This window comes from Lissotriton vulgaris, chromosome 10 (genome assembly GCF_964263255.1).
Source record: "Lissotriton vulgaris chromosome 10, aLisVul1.2, whole genome shotgun sequence".
Taxonomy (NCBI): Eukaryota; Metazoa; Chordata; class Amphibia; order Caudata; family Salamandridae; genus Lissotriton; species Lissotriton vulgaris.
In genome coordinates, this window is record NC_141698.1 from 1,046,744,637 (window position 1) to 1,046,768,848 (window position 24,212).

Here is a 24,212-nt window from a genome sequence, read left to right on the forward strand (position 1 = left end):
GTGTTGTAAAGAAACTCTTCCCTGTTTCTCCTCTTGTGTAGGCTACTATCGTTGCTAGGTGTACTCTTAGCGAGGATGAACTTAGTTTTGCCTTCAGCAGGTGCGTGAGATATCTTAGCACCGTTGATTCCCTTGTCATCTTCTTGTGTAGCTTTTTCTTGCTGCACCATTGTGTAAACCTCTTCCATTTTGCCACATAGCACTTCGTGTGCTAGGTCTCCTTGCCTCTCGTAGTACCTGCAGGGTGCTCTCAGGTAACTGCAGGTGTGCAAACTCTATGTCTTCAGGAGCCATGCTGCTTGGCTGAGGCTCTCTGGCTCTGGGTGTAGTACTTCTCCGTTTTGCATGGAGAGTAAGTCTTTCCTTTTCCCGAACTTGTGGGGTGCACCCTGAGCCATTTCCATTATCTGTGAGTACCATGTCTGCCTGGCCCACTGGGGTGCCACCAGGATCTGAATCATGTTGCTGGTTCTGCACTTGTTGAGTACTCTGTGTATAAGTGGTATCGGGGGAAAAGCGTTAGCAAATGTTTTCGACCAGCTTATCCATGGGGCATTCCCCAGGGATCCTTCCCCTGGTTGCCTGGATGCGAAGTTTTGGCATTTTGCATTCTGGTGTGTTGCAAATAGGTCTATTGTCGGTGTTCCCCACCTTCTGAATAGCCTTTGCGTTTCCTGTGTATTGAGCTCCCACTCGTGGGATGCCGATGTCTGTCTGCTGAGCCAGTCTGCTTCCACATTGTCCTTCCGTGGTAGGTGTATGGCTAGTAGGTCTATTTTGAGTGGGATGGTCCATCTCCATATCTCCTGTGCTAGGGTCGATAGCAGGGCTGATTGTGTTCCTCCCTGCTTGTTTATGTAGAACATCGTTGTTGTGTTATCTGTCTGGATCAACACTCTCTGGGTGTACAGTTTTGTCTGGAAGGTTTTCAGGGCGAGGAACACGGTCTTTAGTTCCAGGAAGTTGATGTGTTTGACCGCATCCGCTTGAGTCCACAGCAGACCCCTCACTCTGAGCTTGCTCATGTGTGCTCCCCATCCCTTATGGGATGCGTCTGTGATGATGGTCACCGTTGGGGTCGGTGGTGTTAAAGGCTTCCCTTCGGTTATGTTCTCCTTGTTCCACCACGACATCTCCTTCTGCACTGCGTGCGTTACAACCACTATATCTTCCCAACTTCCTGTAGCTTGTGACCATTGTTCTTGCAGCCATTCCTGGAATTCTCATGTGGAGCTGTACATTTGGGACCAGATGTGTGCAGGAGGCCATCATGCCCATGACCTTGCTCGCTGTCCTCACTGTCAGAGCTTGCCCCTTCTGGAAGAGGCGCATCTCCTTCAGCAGGGCCAGTGTCCTCTTGTCGCTGGGGAACACCTTGCTCAGTATGGTGTTAATCTGTGCTCCTAGGAAGATTTTTACTTGCTCTGGTTCCATTAAGGATTTCCCCCAGTGAATGGAGAATCCCAGGTCCACCAGTGTACTTGTCACGCGCTGTGCATGTTCTTTGCATGTCCTGTGTGAACTTGCCTTTATTAGCCAGTCGTCCAGGTAAGGGTATACATGGATCCCTTCCCTCCTTAGGTGCGCTGCCACTGCTGCGAGGCACTTGGTGAAGACCCTTGGTGCAGATTATAGTACGAATGCTAGGGCTATGAACTTGTAGTGATCTTTGTTGATGGTAAATCTCAGTAGATGTTTGTGCTGCCTGTTCATTGGAATGTGCAGGTAGGCATCTTTGAGGTCTATGGTGGCCATGAAGTCTCCGTGCCTTATCTGAGGAATGACCTCTTGTAGGGACGTCATCTTGAACTTTTGTGTTTTTATGTATGTATTTAGGAACCTTAGGTCCAGGATGGGTCTCAGTGTTTCGTCCACCTTTGGTACCAGGAAGTAGGTTGAGTACACTCCCTTGTTCCTTTCTCTGTATGGTACTGGTTCGATGGCCTCCTTTTGGAGGAGTTCCTTCTCTTCCTTTTGAAGTAGATCTAGCTCCTTTCCAGACTGCGCCTTCCTTTTTGGTTTTCTGTTTGGGGGTGTCTTTTCCAGTTCTATGCAGTATCCGAACTGTATGATGTTGAGTATCCATTTGTCTGTGGTTATCTTCTTCCACTCCCGGAAGAAATGACTTAGCCTGCCTCCTACTGGTGTTACATGTTTGTTGATGTTTGGTCCGTGTAACCCTCTGTTGGTCTTGTTGTGCTCCACCCTGGGAGAAGTTGCGTGGGTGGGTACGTATTGCGTGACGGAGTCACTTTGAGGTGGGTTGTTGGCCCCCTCTTATTTTGTCCACGTCAGTTCGCCCTCCAGCGAAAGGACTGGCCCCTTTGCTGGTAGTGCCGGGTTTGTTTTTGATGTCCCTGTTGTGTTTGGCTGTCGCCCTGGTGGGACTGTTGGAATGTCTGGTGTGACGTTCCTGGCTGGTTTCCCCCTCTTCCGTTCGGTCTCCGTGACGGGGTACCCCTTTTCATACCTCTGAATTTTAAGGCCCCCATGGACCTTGCAGTTTTGTTTTCTTTCGTGAGCTGGGTGAGCTTTTCATCCACCCGCGCCCCAAACAGTGTCTCCCCATTGAACAGGGTGCTGTACCTCTGGTTTGAAGCCTGAGATCCTGAGCCAGGCCTGCCTTCTCTCAGTGATTCCCAACATCATCAGCCTGCTGGACGTGTCCGCTCCATCCAAGGCTATTTTGAGGCAAGAATTTGCCACTATTTTTCCCCTCCTCCACAAGGTGTGAAGCTCTTTGTTGGTACTTGTCTGGGAGGTGCTTGATCAGCTGTCCGATCTCGTCCAGAATTTGGAACTGGTGCCTGTTCAGTAGGGCGTTTGAGTCTGCCATGCGCCAGTGCATCGCTGCATTTCTTTCTATCTTTCTCCCAGTTTGTCTGGTGGTGGCCCTGATGTTGTTGCCACATTTGCCCTTTTCCTGGCGGTCGCCGCAATAATGGAGTCCGCTATAACTGATCCTCGGATGTAGGGAGGATCCTTAGAGGAGTGTTTATATTTCTTTTCCATCCTAGACGTAACGGACCTGCATGTTGCCGGTTCCTTGACGCCTCTTTCCCCTAGGCCATGACACTCTCAAACATGGGGAGGTACTGGCTCCTAATCTGTGAGGGGAGCAGGGTCTCCAAGAGGAAGTCTGCTTTTGGTTTTTCCTCATCTAGCTTGACTCCAAAGGCCGTTGCCGCGTTCTTGACGACTGTATTATAGACCCCAATGTCATCTGGCGGCAAAGGCCTCGAAGGGTACGTCTCCGTGGCCTCTTCTGGGCTTTCGGTGTCGAGGCCCTGCCACTCCAGGTCCTGTGCCCCCAAGGATGCCGATCCGAGGGTCGTCCGCTGATCGTCGTCGCCCTCCTTCTCGTAGAAGGCTTCTTCCTCTGGATGGTCCTGGGTCTCGGGACTTTTCAGCGGCTCTTCGGCATCAAAGTCCTCCTCCTCTTCTATTTCAACGATCACCGTCTTTGGTTTCGACGGAATCGCGAACCTCTTCATCTTTTCGTCGTACTTTTTTTTTCTTAGCATGAAGTTATCCATTTCGGCCTCCAGCCGTCTTTTCTGTCTCTCCAGTTCGAAGGCCTGTTTGGTGTCGAACGGTTCGGCTGATCTCTTAGACGTATACGTCGACGTCGAAATGGGCTTCGGGTCCGTTGTCGACGCCAAAGCTAACTTCGGGTCCTTCTCTTTTGAATTTGAACATTCCTTTTCGGGGACGTGCTTCGACGACCTTGGCTTTTCGCCTGTCTTCGCCACCTGGGAGTCCTTTTCGAAGGATCCGCTGGGCTGTTTGTCCTTGGATGCAGCTGCGGGCGTCGAGTTTTTCGGCGACAGTGCTCCCTTCGAGGACTTAGACTTTGTTTTTCGAGAGTCTGACTCAGACTTTCGAGGGTTTGTCGGGGGCTTAGGGGTCGTAGTCTCCTACCTCTTTAGAAGTCTTCTTATCGGTCTCTACAACTGTGTAGTCGTCGTCTTCTCCGGCGACGTTGTCCTCCTCGTCGCTCGAGAGGCCCAGGTCTTCCAAGGGATGGCAGTTGACCCTTACCTTGCATGTTGTAGTTGGCTCTTCTCGGTCACTCTCTAACCCGGAGAGTCTTCAGTGTGAAGGTGGAGCAGGCGTTGCAGTCCTTGCTCTCGTGGTCGACCGGTCAGCAGAGGTTACAAACCGGGTGATGGTCCTTCTGCGCGTATTTGTGGTGGCAGTTACAGCAGAATTTATAAGGTGTCTTGTCCATTTCTTGCGCTCAGGGGGCCCCCTGTGTGCGCATTCTCCGTTGGATCTCGAAGTTCTCCTTCTTCTTCATCGTCCCGGCTCGATGGTGTTGTTCCTCGTCGTCTTCTCAATCTTTTCCGTGCAAAAATCGACTTTTCTGCGTCGTCTTTCCTCCAAAACTCTGGAGCCCCTCGGGAACGATCGAGACCCAACGGCGGAAAAAAGAATCTGAAGATGGCGCCCAAAGATGGGAGCTTCTGCAGGAAGCATGCAAACGTCACAGGAAGTACACCAAAAGGTGGGACGTCGACGCCCACATGGGCTACGGAAAAAAAAAAGTAAGAAAAGACTACGATTCCGGACCCAACCACTAGACCGTGGAATAATGCACAGCATAGTGAATCCAGTAAGATTCACGCTGCAAAACCACCATTTGTGCATCCAGGCACCTGCTGTCCCACTAAAATCTACATATGACTATAGAGATGTTACCTACTCATGTTTCGCACATTAGAGTGGTAGGCATGGGAGCACAGTTATAAAGGACTCGAAGGCCCCAGAGAGGGAAAAGTAGGTAGGCAATCTCTCTATAGGGACACTGGTAAAAAGGTATGAGCCCTTAACTTATATCACGCTGCCACCACTGTTACCAATCCCTTCACAACCTGGCATGAGAAAGCTGAAATCATTCAGTTTAGCAGGTTGGGCCTATACCCTGCTGAAGAACAGTAAAGCATGGAGTACCTCTAGAAAGCTCAGAGTTCATTGGAGGAATGACACAGGGCAGGCCACAAAAAAACTCATACAGTGCAATACAGCTTTTTCAAGTCATGGAGAGGATTTTCGTTCATAGTACTGCAGCTTCTGAACCTATGTATTGTTCTGTGACGTCTGCCTTATGCATCGAATGTGATTCTTTGTGTAACTTCAGGATGAGTCACTTGAGGCTTAAACAACTGGGTGTGAGGATCCAGGATAAGTGTAATAGGAAGCAGAGACTGCTCCCTAATTAGGAGAATCCACCTCAATTCAGGTATTAACCTAGCATATTGAAACTGTGTCAAGAAGATTACATTTTTAAATTTCTGACTGTAGAGTATGGAGAACCTTGGATGCTCCCTTGTGCACCTGCTTTAGTTTCTATCAGGTCCTACCCCTCATTGACAGTAGCCTTATTAATTGTATCTATGTCTGTGAAATGGTTAAAATGAGAATGTCACTTTGTCGAGTGGCAAATTCAGTAATGATGAAGAGCGACTCGGCAATCATTTCCTGTGTAAGGTTGATCGTCAAGTCTATTGAAGAGTTAAATAATTTCTCCCACCAACAGGCAGTAAATACCCCTGTCCTGGGGAACCTGTGGAACATCAAAATACCAGAGTCCTCCCTAACGAACAGAAACATTAAAAAAGCAGTATCAGCCAGAACAAATTTCGCTGAGAATTTAAAATTTCGCTGAGAATTTAGATCTGTTACTTCCTGCAGTCAATCTCTTACTAGTTAATAAAATCTTTCTGTAATGTTTAGAGATTTTACCTGCTTGAACGAAAAAGATGGTATTCTGTTGAAACATTTCAGCTAAGCAGAACACAGTTATTGTTAACTTCTCTTCTGTGCACTGTGCACAAAGGCAACCAACTACAGTGACCTATATACTTGCAGGTCCAGCAGTGCTATGATCATCAAGAACTGGAGAGCTCACATGAAATGTTGAATGTGTCTTTGCGTTTGGGCTGATCGATCAGTGAACAGAGGATGGTTGATCAACTGTTCTTGGTGGGGTGGTTTTACTTTGTACAATTACACATGGTTTCTTTTAAACTCCTGAACATTTCCAGACTGCTAAATAACCACGGCATATGCTTTGTTGTTCTACCAAACCTTGATAGTTATGCATGGAGAATACTCCATGGGATGCTCATTGGAGAGAGGAGTTGGCCTAATGGCTAGGGCGGTCGACCTCGAATCTGTGGAACCGGGTTAGAGTCTCAGCAATGATGCTGAACATCCTGTGATTCTGGGCAAATCAGTTAATTTCCCTGTTCCTAACAAAAAAAAAAAAATTAAAAATGAATGTGTCCTCACGTAATGCAACTGGTGCTATGTAAAGCGCTCTGATTCTAGATACTGGGTCAAGTTCGTGCTATATAAAACTCCGTAAAAAAAAAAATTGTTAATCTGCTTGATCATCGTTGGCGGAAAAGCCTGACTTTTTAATATGGGCTCAATGAAGCGCTATGTCTAGTTCCAGCTAGGCTTTAGTGGAGCCAAATACAATGCTTTTTTTTAATGATGATGGCTTTTTATCTTACACAAAAGTAAAAAAAACCAATTAAAAAGTACCCTAATCATTTCTCAAGAGCTTTCCAACTGAATATACAACAACGAGAGCATCTAAGTCAGGTCAAAGAGGCACACATCAAAAACAATGAATACGAGACTGCATTTAAGGCAGCTGGTTTCAGTGTTATAGGACCATGTGTGATTATTCCATCCACTCCTGGATTTTGCTTTGCATTCTGGAACCTGTCCTGTGTATCCCACTCTAAAAGTAGGGCTACATATGTTAGACTGCAAAGTAAAAACCTGGATTTGGGGATCTGCTTGAACCTGAGAAATAAAAGAGCTCTGTCTACAATGGCAGATGAATGGTTTATTGGCCTTAATGAGGGCTCCATTCTAATAACTCAAAATGGCAAATCGTGTCAACAAGCTTTCCAGTGTAGGAATATTTTTGAAATATATAAGAAAAAAGTGTAACTTCCTATGTGGTACAGAGACAGACTCAAGACAGAAGTGGGACCCCCCCCCCCCCCTCCTTCCCTGGCTCTCAACATTAAAGAAAGTGTCATCTGATTTATGGGGATAGGCTGACTTAACAGGCCTTTTAAGTGTTGAAACGTTTTCCGAAAAGATTAAGCAGATGTCTGTTAACAGAAAGTGCAGATCGAAATAGGATTCAGGGCACTGAACGCATAGAAGCAAGTGGGTGAGATGCAATAGAAGCAGTTCCTATTTTGGAAAACCTGGTATCCTTGCAAAGGTATGCATTTGTGTTTGACAGCATGAAATGCACATTCAAGACCCATTTGTATTCCTTACATTTGTTTGTGTAACACTGCGTCAACCTCTTCGCCCAGTGCTCTTCCATCATTCTCTGTAACATTTGTACACTTTGTTCTTCCATTTGTGTATGCCCAAGGCACAATTAGCTTTTGCTGCAATGGACATTTGACTCTGTGCATGTGCTTTCGATTAATTTAATCTATTACTATAAATGTCAAAAGACGTTTTGAGATGTGAATGGATTCACACATGATCCATGTGCACTACAAATTGAATTTTATTGCCCTAAAGTCTCTCAATCAAAAAATACCTCAAGTTTTCCAGTTCTTGTTTTCTTAACGGGGACGAGGGTGGAGCTGTGATGAAGGCCTCCCCTTCATGGCTTTTACTGCTGGAATAAGACAAAATGTCAATCTAGGCCAGTGGCTTCGCCGCCTCAAACCAACAAAAGCACAACTGCTGCAGTTATCTATGGCATTATTAGTACAATCTAAATACAAACATACAGAACTGGAAACCATGTTCAGTTTTACAAATTCTTTTTAATTTCCTGAACGGAACACAGTATTTAAAGAACAAAGTTTACAAAATTATCCTGCAATGCAAAAGATATTTTTGGAAATTCAAGTTGAATAAAATGGGGGCGCAAAGCGTTGTTAGTGGAAACTGAACAGTTACATATATATTTCATTTCATGATTGTCACATAGCGCTCACACAACTTTGTATTTAACTAGAGACCTAGGACATGCTAAAAATGATAAAGATTCAATTGTGCTTTTCTGTATATCGACGCGAGGGAGATCGGCTAAATGTCTGTTTTAATTTCAGCATACTTTCTAAATTGTACTGGTCAAATAAACAATTTACTTACCTTCGGTAACACCTGATCTGGTAGAGACACTAGCTGCAGATTCCTTACCTTAGAATTATCCCCAGGCTTCAGACTGGATCCAGAAATCTTTGAGCTGTACCAATGCACACTGGTAGGTGGCGTTGTTTGGCTCCACAATGGTCACGTACGCGCTACCTATATTGGCGCCACCTCGGAACGCTGATATCAGTTTATTTTTGCATCCTTCCCAGTCAGGAGGACAGAGCCACGAACCACTGGGCGAGCTTCTAGTGCCCTTTGTAAGGAGAAAGCCTCATCCTTTAATCAGGTCGCAGAGTGGGGAGGATCGGTATGAAATCTGCGGCTAGATAAGATTCTCTACCTGATGAGGAGTTACCAAAGTTAAGTAATTTTTCCATCTGATAGAAACTTCAGTCATAGATTCCTTACCTTAGTACAGCTACCCAAGCAATGCCTCCCTGGCGGGTAGGTCTGAGAACCAGACTTAGACCAGAAACTCATGCAGGATCTAACGGACAAAATGCCCACCCCCATGGACCTGACTGTTCAGGCAGCATTGCTTCATGAACGTGTGCAATGAAGCCCATGTTGCAGCCTGACAGATATCCAGGACTGGAATCCACAAGCTAATGCAGTGGTCGCAACACTCTGGTAGAATGAGTGAGCAAGTCAGTCATGTTCAGACCACAACGAATGGCAGACTTTGCTGCATTTCTACCGCTGGCAATAGCCTGAGAAAGCATGACATGGGCCTCCTCTGAGACCATTGGCAGCACTTGCACACCCGAACCCAAGATAGTTTGGGAGTAAAGGCCCAACAGGCACACCTGAAAATGGCAGTGCTGGGCTGGTGAAAGAGAACATTCTCTTGCCCAAGGTATCCTGCCTCTTGGATTCCCTATCCGGTGCAGTAGAAGGAAAATTGCCAGGGTAAATTCTGGAAGTGGAGGCCTGGACCACCAAGTTCTGCGGTGTGGGTAGCTGTGTGAGGGAACTGGGGTTCTGTGGAGCGGGCGGTGGCCAATCGTCCTGTGCACACCAGCCCCTGTGCAAGGCTTAGACAAAGGCACCAAGGGTGATGTCAATGAGGACTTCATAAATGGGGAACAAGGTTTCAGAGGGGCACACCCTGGTTGAAGCACTTCTGTCAAGACGTTAGTCTTGACTGCCACCGAGGGCAGCTGAAGGTCACCTTAGTGAAAGAGGTCCCCTCCTCCTCAGTAGGAGGGGAGACAAAGCCAGTTCTAGGTGAGATGTCTAACCCACTGACATTCCCCAGATACTCATACAAGGTGTCCTCGTTATCAACCAATGGGTGCTGATATTCACTAGGGTCATCATATCTCTCCTATTCATTTCTTGTACCATGTCTGTCATAGACAAAAGGCCCTGGCTCCAACACGGAAGGCATGGCTCCAGATGGCATGGGAACAGGCGTTGTGCTCAGTGTTGGAGTCGAGGATGATGGGGATGGCGTCAGCACGAGAGCGGGCACCAGATAAGGTGTCGGTCTTGCTAGCGGCGCCACTTCAGATATAGCACTAGATCCATGAAGCCCCACTGCCGCTGATAAGAGTACCTGCTGGCTGGAATCTAGTAGGGACCCTTCCTGAACCTATGGGGCCCAAGGGCGCTCCAGAGACGCCAGGCCGCCCAAAAATGAGGTGCATGGCCTAAGAACTCCCACCGCTGGGCAGGGGTCACTCCGGGGAAATCTAGGAAGCCCTATTTGTGTCTATATCCATAAGAATCCATGCAGTAGGACACTTGTGCAGGGCAAAAACGGAGGTGAACAAATGGTTTATTGCGCTACCACCATTATACATTTCGGCCGAAAAACTACTGCACAGCTCCATCTCCCTAGGAGGATGGATGGATGGATGGATGGATGATAGATATATATATCTCAAAGTAATGTTATAGTTAGCTGAATGTGTCAGTGATGACATTAGCGTATTAGTGTTCTGAACTAAGGAAAAACAAGCATTTGCAATGCAATAGGTCTCACATTAGGAAAGTTTGAGCTATTGGTATTGTAAAAGACAAATTTTGTATTTGTGTTGGTTTTGAAAATAGCGAAAGTAATAGCTTTGTCATTTACAATGCCAATAGTTTTAACTTTCGCAAATATGACACCTATAGCATTTGTAATGCAATATGTGTTGTATTTACGTGACTTAGATGTATTGATATTAAAAAAATTTAAAGAATTAATACTTAAATAAAAGCTATTGTAATTTATAATGGCAATAGCTTAAACTTTTGTGAATAACTTTTGTGAAGATTATGTTCAGTGTATTTTATTGTGACGAAAATCCAATAACAGAAGTGAAATATTAACATCTTTTTGTTACATCTGTAATAAAGCTTGAAACATTGAGAGAACATATTTGAACCAGGTGTTGTTGAATGGTTGCACAGATTGATGCTGTGGTGGCGCTGAGTGATGTTGTGATGGCGAACGAGTGATGTTGTGATGGCGAACGAGTGATGCTGTGGCGTTCAGTGATCCTGTGGCGCTCAGTGATGCTGTGGTAGCACATAGTGATGTTGTGGTGCCCCTGAGTGATGCTCTGGTGGTGCGGAGTGATGCTGTCTGCTATGCTATGTTGTGTTGTGTTTTGCTATCCTAGGTTTTGTTTTGTTATGCTATGTTTTGCTATCTTATGTTTTGATTTGTTATGTTATGCTATGCTGTGTTTTGTTATGCTATGTTTTGTTATGCTATGCTTTGTTATGTTTTATTATGCTATGCTTTGTTTTGCTATGTTTTGTTATGTTATGCTATGCTATGTTTTGTTGTGTTTGGTGTGAGAAGTTGGCCTGATATATGATGCTCACTAGTTCTAGTGATCACCTTGTATCAGTCCAAACAACCCTTATGGTGATTGGTTGTAAGTCAACCTTATAGACCAGCTATCCTAATGGTAGCATGGACAAAGCAGTTTTAGGCTAAACTCTTTTGGCATGTGAAGCCAGCTGTTTTACCACATATAACCCGTTGAATACCAAGTGAAAGGACACCACACAGGTTGTTATGAAAATAAACAATATATTTATTACTAACAAAACACCTCTGAACTCTTTATGAGATCAGAGAGCTAAGCGCATGACAAGACTCTTAAGAAAAATACAGTAAGTCGCACAAATTACAATGGTGCCCTAGGCGCACGACAACCCATATACTAAGTAAATGGCATAAGGTGAACAATAGAAGAAATGAAGATGCCCAGAGGCTGTAGGATCGCTGGGACTACACTACCCTAACCTTAGGTAAGGAGCAGGAGGCCCACGGGACGCGTGTGCAGAGTGTGAACTCACATGCGAGATGCGGTACAAAGTCAATGGGCACGAACAAGTTACAAAATAGGTGAATACGGACAGGTCCGACTGGTTACGACTAAAACTACAGGATACCTGGACACTAGGAGTCAATCTACCTATGAGCACCGAAATGCTCTTGTTACCTCACCCACGGGCTGCGGGTGCATAGGTGTGAAAGTGTGTCGGGTTTCCGCGCTGAAGTCAATGGAGCCTTGAAAAAAGATGCTGCAGGCGACCAGGAGGAAGATGTCCAGAGTGATCCAAGGGCGGATCGAGGAAGAACGAGACCTGAAAGCAGAGGGGACAATGTTCACAGTCACTAGCCAGTGACCGGAGTGGAACCAGGAAGGAACCAGATGCTGTTGTCGCGATTAGGTGAAGAGTGGACGCTGGACTCTGCAGCCACGTGGACCAGCAGGTGTCTTCGACGACCAGAATGGAGGCACGAGCTGTCCCACGCAGGCTCTCGCTGTCGGCGGTGTCTGATCCGGATTCTGAGTCAACAGGCCTTGGCAAAGGCAACCCACATGGTGAGTGAAGATGGCGTCTGGTGCGGACCAGGAGGGTCCGGGGTGCTTCTCCTTTGCAGGGAAGCAAGGGCCAGTCTGGAGCAACCAGACCAGCAGTGTGGATTTCAAGGATCGTCGTCTAGGAGGCCACTAGCCAGCCGGTAAGTGACCAGACAACACGTCGAGCAGCAACCCAGCAAAAGGGCCCCACGCAGATCTCGTGGATGCTGGAGGGCTGGTCTTCGATGCAGGAGCGGCTCGGGGCTGGGGCTTCTCAATCCCCAAAGCACTTTCTCGAGTATGCCTCTGAAGTCGTGCTGGAAGCGAAGTGCAGTTTCTCCAAGATGGCCGGTCCCACGTGTCTCGTCGCACCCACGGATCTCAGCTGTGCGCTGCAGATGTAGGTAGAGGTCGGAGAGGTCTGGAAGTCCGGGTCTCGTCGGGCTCTGAAGTCTGGTTCCACCAGGAAGGACGACAAAGTGAACCGCTAGAAGGCTTGATGGTGCCTGCAGATGCAGGGTGGTCACTCCTTGGCCACAAGGAAGATTTTCTTCAGTGTTCTGGGGAGCAGAATGTCGAAGTCCAGAGTTTCTTCTTTGTAGTTTCAATTCAGGATAATCTCATTTGGAATGGGACCAGCTCCTACCTTTATTCTGCTAAAGGGGGCTGTACTAGTGACTGGGTCCCTCCCATGGGTGGGTCCAGGAAGGGGGGTTGTTACACCCCCTATCCTTTGTCCGGTTTCGTGCCAGAGCTGGGGCTGGAGTGCCCCAGCAACTGGTTTGAACCGGGATATGCACAGGGACACCTTGTGTGCCCCAGGCATGTCTCATTCCTTTCAGCCCTGCCTATCTGGATACACAAAGTCCTGTCTGGGGTGGTGCTAGCACCTCCCCAGGCAGGAAACCCTTTGTCCAGGCCTCCGTTGCTGGAAGGACTTCCCGCAGCAGGAGGTCAGACTTGTGTCTGTGGCAGCAGCATCCATTTTGTGATGCTGAGGCGCGGGTTAACTTTAACCGGGGTTACAGTTACATACATGTCTTATCCCTCTAGAAGGGTGGATTCTTTGCCTGCCACCAACAGGAAATGCTATGTGTGAATGGAGAACATTAATGCTGTATTGTCAGCTGTTTTAGAGTGATTTTACTCGTTTTTCTTGTGATTTGAAATGTTAGACGGGGACCTGGAGGGTCGGCCGAGGACAAGGGGAGAGGCCTCCGGTGAGGGCCGTCTCCAGCGATCGTACAGACAAGTAACTTCCCCCCCACAGATGGACACCACACGTAGATGAGGTTGACACTCTTTATATGCAGTATCTTGAATTAAGGTAGTACGGTACAATGAGGTCAGGACACGAGGGTCCTCTCAATATCTAGTCTCTGGAAGGGAAAGGGGGTAGCGGGACAGTCTTGTTACCAATCTGGTATTGAGATGAGACGATGGGTAGCTCACAATCCTCGAACTCGGCGTTCGGCAGGTCGGGCCGCGGCAGCGCCAGCAGGTCCCGAGAAAGTCGTAGATAGCAACGGGCCGCGGCAGCGCCAGCAGGTCCCGACGAAGATGGTGGTTGCAAGAGGCCGCGGCAGCGCCAGCAGGTCCCCACGAGGATGAAGGTTGCAGAAGGCCGCGGCAGCGCCAGCAGGCAGGACGACTGTTCACAAGGCAGGGCTACGGCAGCACCAGTAGTCCGTCAAGGATGAGTTCTTCACGGTGTCTCTCGACTCCAGGATACAACTGCCTTTCTGCTCTGGAGCTGCCTCAGTTATAGGTCTGGCGCCCTTTGATGTCCGGACCCTCGCACTTGGAGGTCGGGAGGTCCGGGATGAGGGAGTCCAGACACCCAGCAGGGGGGTGGAGCCAGCGCCCGGGGAGGCTGGGGGCGATCGGCACCTGGCGGGGGAGAGCCATCGACACTTCTTTCTCCCATTGACCTGCCAAGTGGGCCGGTCACCTCCTGGGTGGATGGTGGTGCCGGGATGTCAGGGCCTGGCCAGGCCCAGGGTTAGGGTCGAGCTGAGGCCACGGGGCCTCGTGGTGCAGTGTCCAAGATGGCGGCTGGTCCGGGCCAACGATACAGAGATGTCCGGGCCCTGTCATGCAGGGTGGGAGCGAGCCCTTCATGGGGCCTGTCCAACATGAAAACTGTACTTTTTCACTCTGTGTTTGCAGACAGCATACCCCTAGGCCACCTGCACACATTTTCGCCACCATTTGAGGCTTTTAGCTGCCGTTTTTGAGCTAAATTGGGGTTAGGGAAATCTTCCCACGGCGGCCATCTTGAGTGTGCCCAGAGCGGTGTGAGCGCTCTAGTGGTACATATAAAAGGATACGGTCACCCTATCGCGCTAGCGGTCGCGTTTGCGGAAGCGCCGTCCATAGCGCCGGAGTCTCGCCTGAGTCAGCCCGTCTGCGCTCCGACGGGCTCTGGGCTCTGGCAAGTACTCTATACATCATCTGTGAGTAAGTTGTTTCTGATCTACTGTATTGCATTATGGTTCTTTCCTATTCTGCTGTGGAATTACATTCATGGTGCCGCTTTGCTAGCAAGACCTGCTCTGTATGTACATTGCCCTTCCCCAAATACAAATGTCACCAATGCGGTTTCGCTCTCGGAATACCAGCGAGCTGCAGATCGCTCAAGCGCTATGTCAGACGCAGCAGGCCTGTTAAGTCCAATACTGTCTCTTCACATTCCTCTTTACATTTTTGGAGTATTAATTGTAGATCTCTCCCACAACACAAATATAACATCTGTGACTTCATCACTGATGAACAACCGGATGCTGTGTTTCTTACAGAAACCTGGTTGCATGACAGCTCTGGCCCCGATATTGCCGCTGCAATTCCCCCTAATTACGTCATCGTAAGAAAGGACAGACTTCTAGGCAAAGCGGGGGGGATAGCCATGATTTTCAAATCTAAGTACACCTGTAAATTTGAAGACATTCCTTTCAAAGGTTGCGAGGCAGCCCTTTTTAGGCTAACTATTAACCCTCAGTTCACAATGACAGGTCTATTAATCTATCGCCCTCCTGGGAATGCTAATCCCTGGGTTTCTTCTTTGCCAGATTTCCTGGCCCCCTTGCTGCTTAGAGCAGCCAACTTTTCGATTCTAGGGGACCTAAATATCCATCTCGAAGATTCCGACAGTACGTCCACTAAACAGCTTATTTCTACTCTCGAGGTTTTTAACATTCAACTCTTGAACTCTGCCCCTACACATCTTGCTGGTCACTTATTAGATCCCATCCTGTCAAATCTACAGTTGGACTGCTCTCAGAAAGCACGCCCAATAGAATGGTCCGACAACTTTGCTGTTCCTTTTTCATTGGATATTACCAGGACAGCATCACAGATCGGAAAGGAAATAGATAAAGGGACACGCAGTTGGGGGAAAATTAACATGCCAGAACTCAATAAACAATTATTAAGGACACTTCCTAACACCGACCTATCTATCTCTGCACTAAATTGTGCAGTTGGTCAGTGGTTAAATAATGCTGTTGATTCCACGCTTCCCTTGACATATAAGAAAACTATGCCTCATCATCCACCTGCACCTTGGTTTTCCGACAAGCTTAAGTGCCTTCGCACTCAATGTAAGATTTTAGAAAGGAAGATTTTAGAGGCGCAATTATTCTCCTACACGCAAAGTAGCTTACAGAGAAGCTCTGAAGGGCTATCATAACAGCTGCAAAACAGCCAGAGCAGACTATACTAAAAAAATAGTTTCAGATGCACAAAAATGCCCTAAGGTGCTCTTTTCAGTTGTAAAAAAACTGACAGGAGCGGACTCTATTCCTACGCCTCCCGCACTTGACAAGGTTCAATGCCAATCCGTAGCTGACTTTTTTGTTAAAAAAGTCGACTTGATCTATGATCTTTTTACTCCGCCACCAATGGTAACACCTTTTGCATCTGGCGCTGTGCAGTCATCTGCTAATGTTGACAACGTTGCCAAACTCTCTGTATGGCAGCCATTAGACAATAGTTCCTTTTCTTCTTGTCTAAATAGTGTGCGCTCTGGCTCTCCGTGCGATGCACTTCCGGCTAAAATACTCAAACAATTAGATCCCTCCACCCATCAGATTTTTGTTAAATTGTTAAACGCCTCACTTACTGAGGCATATGTACCCCAGCCATGGAAACACGCTATGGTAGTGCCCTTGTTAAAAAAGTCTGGTGCTGATATCCCGAATCTTGCCAACTTTCGTCCAATATCCCTGCTACCCATCTTCTCTAAAGTGTTAGAGAGACACATTAATACCCAGCTCACTGAACTGGTGGAAAGTTCTGGTTTCTTACATTCCTCCCAGTCGGGTTTTCGGTCCTGCCACTCGACCGAGACAGCCCTTCTTGGGGTGACAGAGAGTCTCCGACACGGTGTCGACCAGGGTGAAACTATGGCGCTCATCCTGTTGGATTTGAGCGCAGCTTTCGACACTGTGTCACATTCCATCCTTCTTGACTCTCTGCGGTCACTCGGCATGACTGGTAGGGCCTTAGCCTGGGTGGCCTCCTTTCTTGGCGAGCAAACCTTTCAAGTTTTCTCCCCTAAGGCGGCATCAGCGGTCTGTTCCTTAGCGCGGGGTGTCCCCCAGGGGTCCATACTCAGCCCCCTATTATTCAATCTTTATGTAAAACCCTTGGCTAACATCGTAGAGCAGGCGGGGCTGACCCTGTTCTCTTACGCTGATGACACCCAGATCATCTTCTCCCTATCAGGGCGAGACGAGAATAACCCCTCTGCACTAAAGTCGGGCCTCATTCTTGTGGCGGACTGGATGCAGAGGAACTGTCTCAAACTGAATGGGGAGAAGACAGAGGTGGTCATTCTGGGGAAAAATAAGAACCTCTGGGGCCCTCAGCATTGGCCAAATGAGATGGGTGCACTTCCTGTACCCACACATGCTGTACGTAACTTAGGCTTCCAAATTGACGACAAGTTAACAATGAAGCAGCAGGCCACTAAGGTCGCAGCAACCTGTTTTTCTACTCTCAGGTGGCTACAAAAGATCTTATGGTTGCTTCCCATTCCCTCCCGTAGAACGGTTGTCCAGGCATTGATAACATCTCGCCTGGACTATGGCAACATACTATATTTGGGTGCTGATGTAGCCACTGTTAAAGTATTGCAGGTTGTACAAAATGCAGCCGCGCGACTCTTGAAGAATGTCCCTAGAAGAACTTCTGCATTATCTGCCTTGCATGATCTTCATTGGTTGAAGATCTCCAGCTGCATAAAGTTTAAGGCATTATGCTACATGTTTAGGATCAAGCAAGGCATTGCACCTACTTACTTACAAAAACTGGTGCAACTTTACAGGCCCAAACGCACCTTACGATCCTCGGAAATTGGCAATTTCTCTATACCAAGATTTAAGCTGGCAAGGATGGGGGGACGTTCCTTCTCCTATCTTGGTCCCAAATATTGGAATGCCCTGCCCACTGCCCTTAAATTAGAGACCAGTCTTCTTCGTTTTCGCAGAGCACTGAAAACGCTGTTGTTCACATAAGTAGTTGGTACCTGTATGCTGGCTATCTGATATCTTCTTCTCCAGTCTGTACCTAGCGCCGGGAAACCCACTGTGGGTAGCTGTGCGCGGTAAAAGTTTAAATAAATAAATAAATAAATAAATGCTACCCCCGTCGCCAGAACTGGCGAGGGGGTAGTATTCCAAAACGTATGACACCTTACACGACATGTTTCGATAATGCTATGCCAAAGTTAGCAATAACCGCGAGGATTATAATGCACTTAAGAGTATATGGTATAGCGTTATAATGGAACAGCTATAAGGACTTGGTTCCGAAAGCTGCAGGCAGGCTCAGCTCATGCTAGAGCACTATCTCACATAATTCCAAGCACTCTGCCTTCAGGATTGATAAGGCCTGCCATATGAGTATTCCTCTACCTGTATGTTAAACTACTGTAATGCACTGATTCTAACTGCTACCGCATACATGAAAGAATGCCCATTGTTACAGTATTATAATTCTACCTAGATTCTGAATACTTGTAATGCAGATTGCTACCCTATATATGAAAGCACTATCCCGATACCTGTATTTTAAACCTCTGTAATGCACTGATTCTGATTGCTACCTCACTTTTGTAAGAATCTCTGCCTATTATTGCAGTATATATTCTGATTGCTACCTCATTTATGAAAGAATCTCTGCCTATTATTGCAGTATATATTTCTACCTATATTCTGAACATTTGTAATGCACAGATTGCTACCTCATATATGAACATTACATATACTGAACATTTGTAATGCACAGATTGCTACCTCATATATGTTGGGTGCTAACTAATGACATTGTCGATTCTATGATTCTAATTTTGATTCATGTCCTGTATCATTCTACTTTTAACTATATTCTGAACATGTGTGATGCACGGAATACTACCTCATATGAAAAGATGTCTCCCTACTAGCTTTACTCTGAACATTCGTAATGAACAGGTATAATCCCCTTCCCCACAACGTGGCCGCTCCCAATCCCATTTCCCATCCTACTCTCAGCCCCCACTATCCTTCCGGCACCCCCATCTCGACTATCAGTTCCCAGCACACACCCTGACCCACCCACCTACCCTCTATGCCATCCAGCACACACCCTGACCCACCCACCTACCCTCTATGCCATCCAGCACACACCCTGACCCACCCACCTACCTCCTATGCCATCACTCACACCACCCACCCCCTCCCCACCTCATACACACACCTCCCGCCCAAAAGACCCCTTCTCCCTATCACCCTCCCGTACATCAATACAGCGCGCACCTCCTCGATCACCAGCCCACTCTCCCACCTGCATACGGACTCCCTGGTCAGCCATTCTCCTCGGTCGGTCGCCCCCACCTCCTCCATCTACCTCACGATGACCTCTCGCCGCACACCCCATTCACCCCTCACCCACCTCCCCTCCAAACCTATCCCGTACCCTCTGGTTGACTCACTCACTTAACAAAGTAGTTGTAAAGGGACAGCTGAAATTCCAGGAGCCTAGTCCCGACAGGTCGACGATTTCGAAGGGCTGGAAGAGGTCCCCCACTACACGGTGGAGGAGGGCACTGGACATTCCAGGAGCCTAGTCCCGACAGCTCGACGACTTCGGAGGGCTTGAAGTGGTCCCCCGCTACACGGCGGAGGAGGGCACTGGACATCGAATACTGTCTTATTTAAAGCGCTTTGATAACCTATTCGGTTCAAGTTATTGAAATGTGCAACGTAACTGATTCTATGTAAACTGCTGTGTTAACATGTAACAAAACTTGTGCTATGTAAAGCGCTCTGATAACCTAATCGGTTCAAGTTCGCGCTATAGAAAACTCTAAAAAAAAAAATAAATAAATAGGAATATATGTGTCCATTTTGGGTTAGATATAGGTATACTATATCTACAGCAAAGGGTGATTACACCACCTTGCCCCAGCTGTGTTACCAGCCAGTTGTGTCAGTTTGGATGGCCAGCCAGGGGTGGCATAATACATGCTGCAGCCCCTGGTAGGCCCTGGGTGCCCCTATGCCCTGGGTACCTAAGATACACTGTACAGGGGCTGATAAGGTGACCCAGTATCCAATTAGATATGTACCTAAGGTACATGGAGTCCATTTTAACAGAGAGAGCAGGAAGCCTGTGGTCCTGAATAGCAGGATCACAGGACAACTATGTCGAAAACCAGCTAAACACTAGGCAAAAAGTTGGGGGCAACCATAGTCGGATATCCACCTTCCTACATTTGTAATGCTATGTTTTGTTTTGCTATGCTATGTTTTGTTTTGCTATGCTATGTTTTGTTTTGCTATGCTATGTTTTGTTTTGCTATGCTATGTTTTGTTAAGCTATGCTATGTTTTGTTAAGCTATGCTATGTTTTGTGATATGTTTTGCTATGCTATGTTTTGTTATATTAAGCTATGCTATCTTTTGTTATGTTATGCTATGTTTTGTTATGTTATGCTATGTTTTGCTATCCTACGCATTTTTTTATGCTATGCTATGTTTTGTTGTGTTTTGCTATGCTATGTTTTGTGGTGTTTTATTATGCTATGCTGTGTTTTGTTGTGCTGGGTTTTGCTGTGCTGGGTTTTGCTGTGCTGGGTTTTGCTGTGCTGGGTTTTGTTGTGCTGGGTTTTGTTGTGCTGGGTTTTGTTGTGCTGGGTTTTGTTGTGCTGGGCTTTGTTGTGCTGTGTTTTGTTGTGCTGTGTTTTGTTGTACTTTGTTGTGTTTTGCTATGCTTTGCAATTCTATGTTTTGTTATGTATGCTATGTGTTGTGTTGTGTTTTGTTATGCAATGTTTTGTTGTGTTTTGCTATGCTATGTTTTGCTATGCTTTGTTGTGTGAGTGGGTGTGTGAGGATGAGGGTGTGTGTGAGGGGGTGTGTGAGGGTGAGTGAGGGGGTGTGAGGGGGATAGAGGGTGAGGGATTAATAGACAAGAGAGACGACTGAGAGAGATGGGGTGCAAAAGAAGGTTATCTACGGAGAAAATAGTGAGGGAACGAGAAATGCAAGAAAGGAAAGAGAAGTGGAACTAAGAGCGAGCCGTGGGAGGGGAAGAGGAGAATGTGTGAGGCAAACAGCAAATACGAAAGAGAGGTGGAAGAGGAGAGTGAGAGTAGAAAGGAGAGAAGAGATAGTGAGAGCAGAAAGGAGAGAAGAGATAGTGAGAAAAAAATAAACAGAGCAAGAGAGAAGTGAAACCAGAGGATGGAAGAGAAACGAGAAGAGGCGGTAAGAGAGACATAGACGACATGGTGTGGAGAATAGGATAGAGAGAGAAAGAGAGTGAAATGAAAGAATTGGAAAGTCGGGGCGGGGAGACGGCAGGCAGATAGAGAAACGACAATTGGGAAGGTAATCTGGAAAGAGAGACGGGGAAGACAGTGGGGAAGGTAGTGGGAGATGAAGAATAGGGAGGAAATAGTTATAATGGGATAATGAGAGCAGTCTGACATGGGGAACGAATGAAGAGAGGGTCGCAAGAAGAGAGAAAGGGAAGAGACAGTGACAGGACGGGGACACATAGCCTGCTTGTGTGAGAGGGCACAGGAATAGTAGAAGAGAGAAGTGAACACAACGGAAAAGGGGCTTATGAGAGTGTAAAAAAAAGCAGTAACGAGTTGCTGGAGGAGAAAGGGTGCACCATTGTCTGATGACGAGGGCTGCCATCACATGCCATAGGTCGAACTAGCCTTGAACAAGACCGACCTACATCTTCACCCTCCCCAGGTCAAGAAACGAGTACCAAAGGCTTACTCGATGCTTATGCACAAAGAGACTAATTGCTGAATGTATTTGATATTTATTTCAAGTGGTTAGTTTTAACTCCATGAGCGTTTAAAAAAACAACAAAAAAACACAATAGTGCACGTAGCTTTTAGTGCCACTTTGCTGTGCTGAATTAATGATTTGCCCTTTTCAGGAGGCAGCGCTATAAACTATTTTAGTGCACGAGTCATGCGTGTGCGACAGAGTTTCCTCGGTTTGCGCAGGCTGTCAGTCTGCGGTTCCTACCGCTTCCTAGTCACTTAAAAAAAAAAAAAAAAAAACACAAGCAAGCAAAAAAAAAAATACGTATTTCCCTGTACTCGTGTCACTACTGTAAGCTCGGGCGTGAAATACCACAGATATTGATCATGGTGGCGATAGCGTGATATTCTGCTGCAATTGCTGTGTAGATGTGTAATACCCATGAAACAAAGATGGACGAAGGAAATAGTGGGACAATGCATGGAGAGAGACCCCACAAGGCATTTTACAGGCACCACCGAGTCAAATGTCAGCCCAAACACAATGGACAGACGAAGCGAGCACGAGAAAGGTTTCCTACCGCAAACACAGCACAGATGTTACCCCGGACAAACAAAAGCGCGGAGATGCCGGTCTTATGGCCAATTGAGCGCTATGCCAGTTGCACGCAAAAAAAAACCAAGTGGGTTGGTTTATTTAAATATAAAAAAGCCAAGCAGGTTGGGAATGGGTAGAGGAATAAACAGACTAGCTAGGTGGGGTGAGAGCAACATGGAGGGAGTGGGTGGTAAGAGGCATGGGTGCGCGGGAGAGAAAAAGAAAAAAAAGATGCAATCCCACAGTGTTAACATTTTCCTGAATGTAAGCAGCAGTAGGAGAAGGGTCAGCTTGTAAAAGGATGGTAAACAAGCTCTCGGCATAGCTGTGGAGGGATCGCAATCCTTTGAAGTCTGATGCGGGGGGCGGCAGCTTTGAAGTCTCCGAGGCACAGACAAATGGTGGTTTGTGACGTTGCTGGTTTGTGCACGCGCCTTTCTCACATGAACTGTGGCTAGTCCGCCGTTGGCAGACTTTTCAGACCGCTTACTAGAAATGCTTTAAGACGAGCCCTAAAAAACAACAATCCCCAAGTTCTAGTTCACAGCGCTAACTAGAACTTGGGCCCCCCGCCAGGCACTGCTTATTATGACCTCACATAAGACATCACTCATGACATCACTCATGACATCACTCATGATATCTGTAGGAAAGTGTTCCTTTTTAGGTCTCGCGGAAAAGAAAAGTCTACCTAGCTGCGGATCACATACAGCTCATGTGAGACAGGCGCGTGCACATCGCACACCCACACCATTGCCAGCCACATCCCACACCATTTGTCTGAGCCTCGGCATCAGACTTCAGAGGAAGCCGCTCCCCCGCCCCCCCCCACCAGACTTCAAAGGAAGCCGCTCCACTTCAAAGGAATGTGCTCTCTATCACACTAAGACGTCATGCCCTTTTGTTCTATTATGTTATCACTACTATTATACTGCAACACTGTGCCTCTTCGTTTTATCTTTGCCATCACTGCTATTACACTACAACGTTATACACTGCGCTGTTCCTCCGTCATCACTACTATTACACTATGACATCGTGCCCCTTCGCTCTACTCCTAGGTCTGTATTATGACAGCACTGACGCTAAGCGCTAACACTGCTGCTTTATAGTGCAATGCACATCATAAAATGTTTAAACGGTTAACATATACTAAAATTATGATATGCACTGACATGTACAAATCTGGCAATTAATGTGCTTCGTCATCGCTAACACTGCTGCTTTATAGTGCATGGCATATCATGAAATGTTTAAACGGTTAGCATATACTAAAATTATGATATGCATACACGGCAAGGCACAATATTACCATGAGACGCTATTACCACTGCTTTTCTATGTAAAATATAAATGTTATCACTTTATTATCAAGTATACTCTGCTGATACCTTGTTGATTCTAACCTTTTCAAGTATTAGAAATGCTCTCATTTCAAGACTTTGGTCTGCGGTGCCATCTAGTGGCCCGCTAGTGGTGTACATTATCCCATGGGTTCTTTTAATATGGGGAAATGGAGAGTGGGAAGGACGTGTTTTTTTTAACTGAAAAAAGTAGGTCGCGCATCCAAACATTTATCGGACTACACGTCATTCAGGTCACAAAGTCCTGTTTTTTTAAATTTCAATCGTGTCGGACCTATTTGATAATGAGCCATGGGGATATGTCAGACAACAGACGGCATTAAGAAAACACAAAAATTACAACATAAAAATACAAGTACTTTGACCTTGTTAACTTTTTTATGTAATAGACTGTAACATATAAGCTTTATCAAAATGTAAGGGATCTTAATTTCAGATTATTGCCCTCTACTGTCAATGGAATAGAATCATCTCCGCGAAAGCAGAAATAACTAGTTACTCTCTATTATTATTATTATTGCACTGCAACATGTGTCTTTCAGCTATATTCCCGCTATCACACTAAGACCTCATGCCCTTTTGTTCTATTATGTTATTATATTTAGAAATATTGCTCTACCCTCGCAATAGCTGCTATCGCACTACCACGATGTGCCCTGTGCTGCATCTTTGCCATCACTAATATCACAGTACAACACTGTGCTCATTCGCTCTATGTCTGCCATCACTGCTAATATTGCAACACCATGCTCTACATCTTCATCTCCACCAACACTGCTATCAAAGTACAATACCATGCTCCTCTCTATCTCCGCCATCACTGCAATCGCACTACAACACTGTAGCCCTTCGCTATATCCTTACCATTACTACTATCACAAAACAAAACACTGTGCCCTCTGCAGTATCTCCGTCATCACTGCTATCACCCTACCACATCGTGCCCCTTAGCTGTATCCTCGCCAGTACTATTATCACATAACAAAACACTGTGCTCCTCCGCTCTAGCCCCGCTACTG

The 24,212-nt window shown here is 46.7% G+C and overlaps 1 protein-coding gene across 4 annotated transcripts in view; it reads right to left on the reverse strand.

Annotated features, from left to right (window-relative positions):
• Positions 1-24,212, reverse strand: part of CNOT10 (CCR4-NOT transcription complex subunit 10) — a 550,184-nt gene that overhangs the window by 102,012 nt on the left and 423,960 nt on the right. For 2 of the 4 annotated variants that reach the window (XM_086942099.1, XM_086942101.1), the window contains one exon: positions 7,586-7,666. In XM_086942099.1, the coding sequence (XP_086798225.1) occupies positions 7,586-7,666 (81 nt within the window). The remainder of the gene's footprint in view (positions 1-7,585; positions 7,667-24,212) is intronic. The other 2 variants (XM_086942102.1, XM_086942100.1) reach the window with 1 other exon arrangement.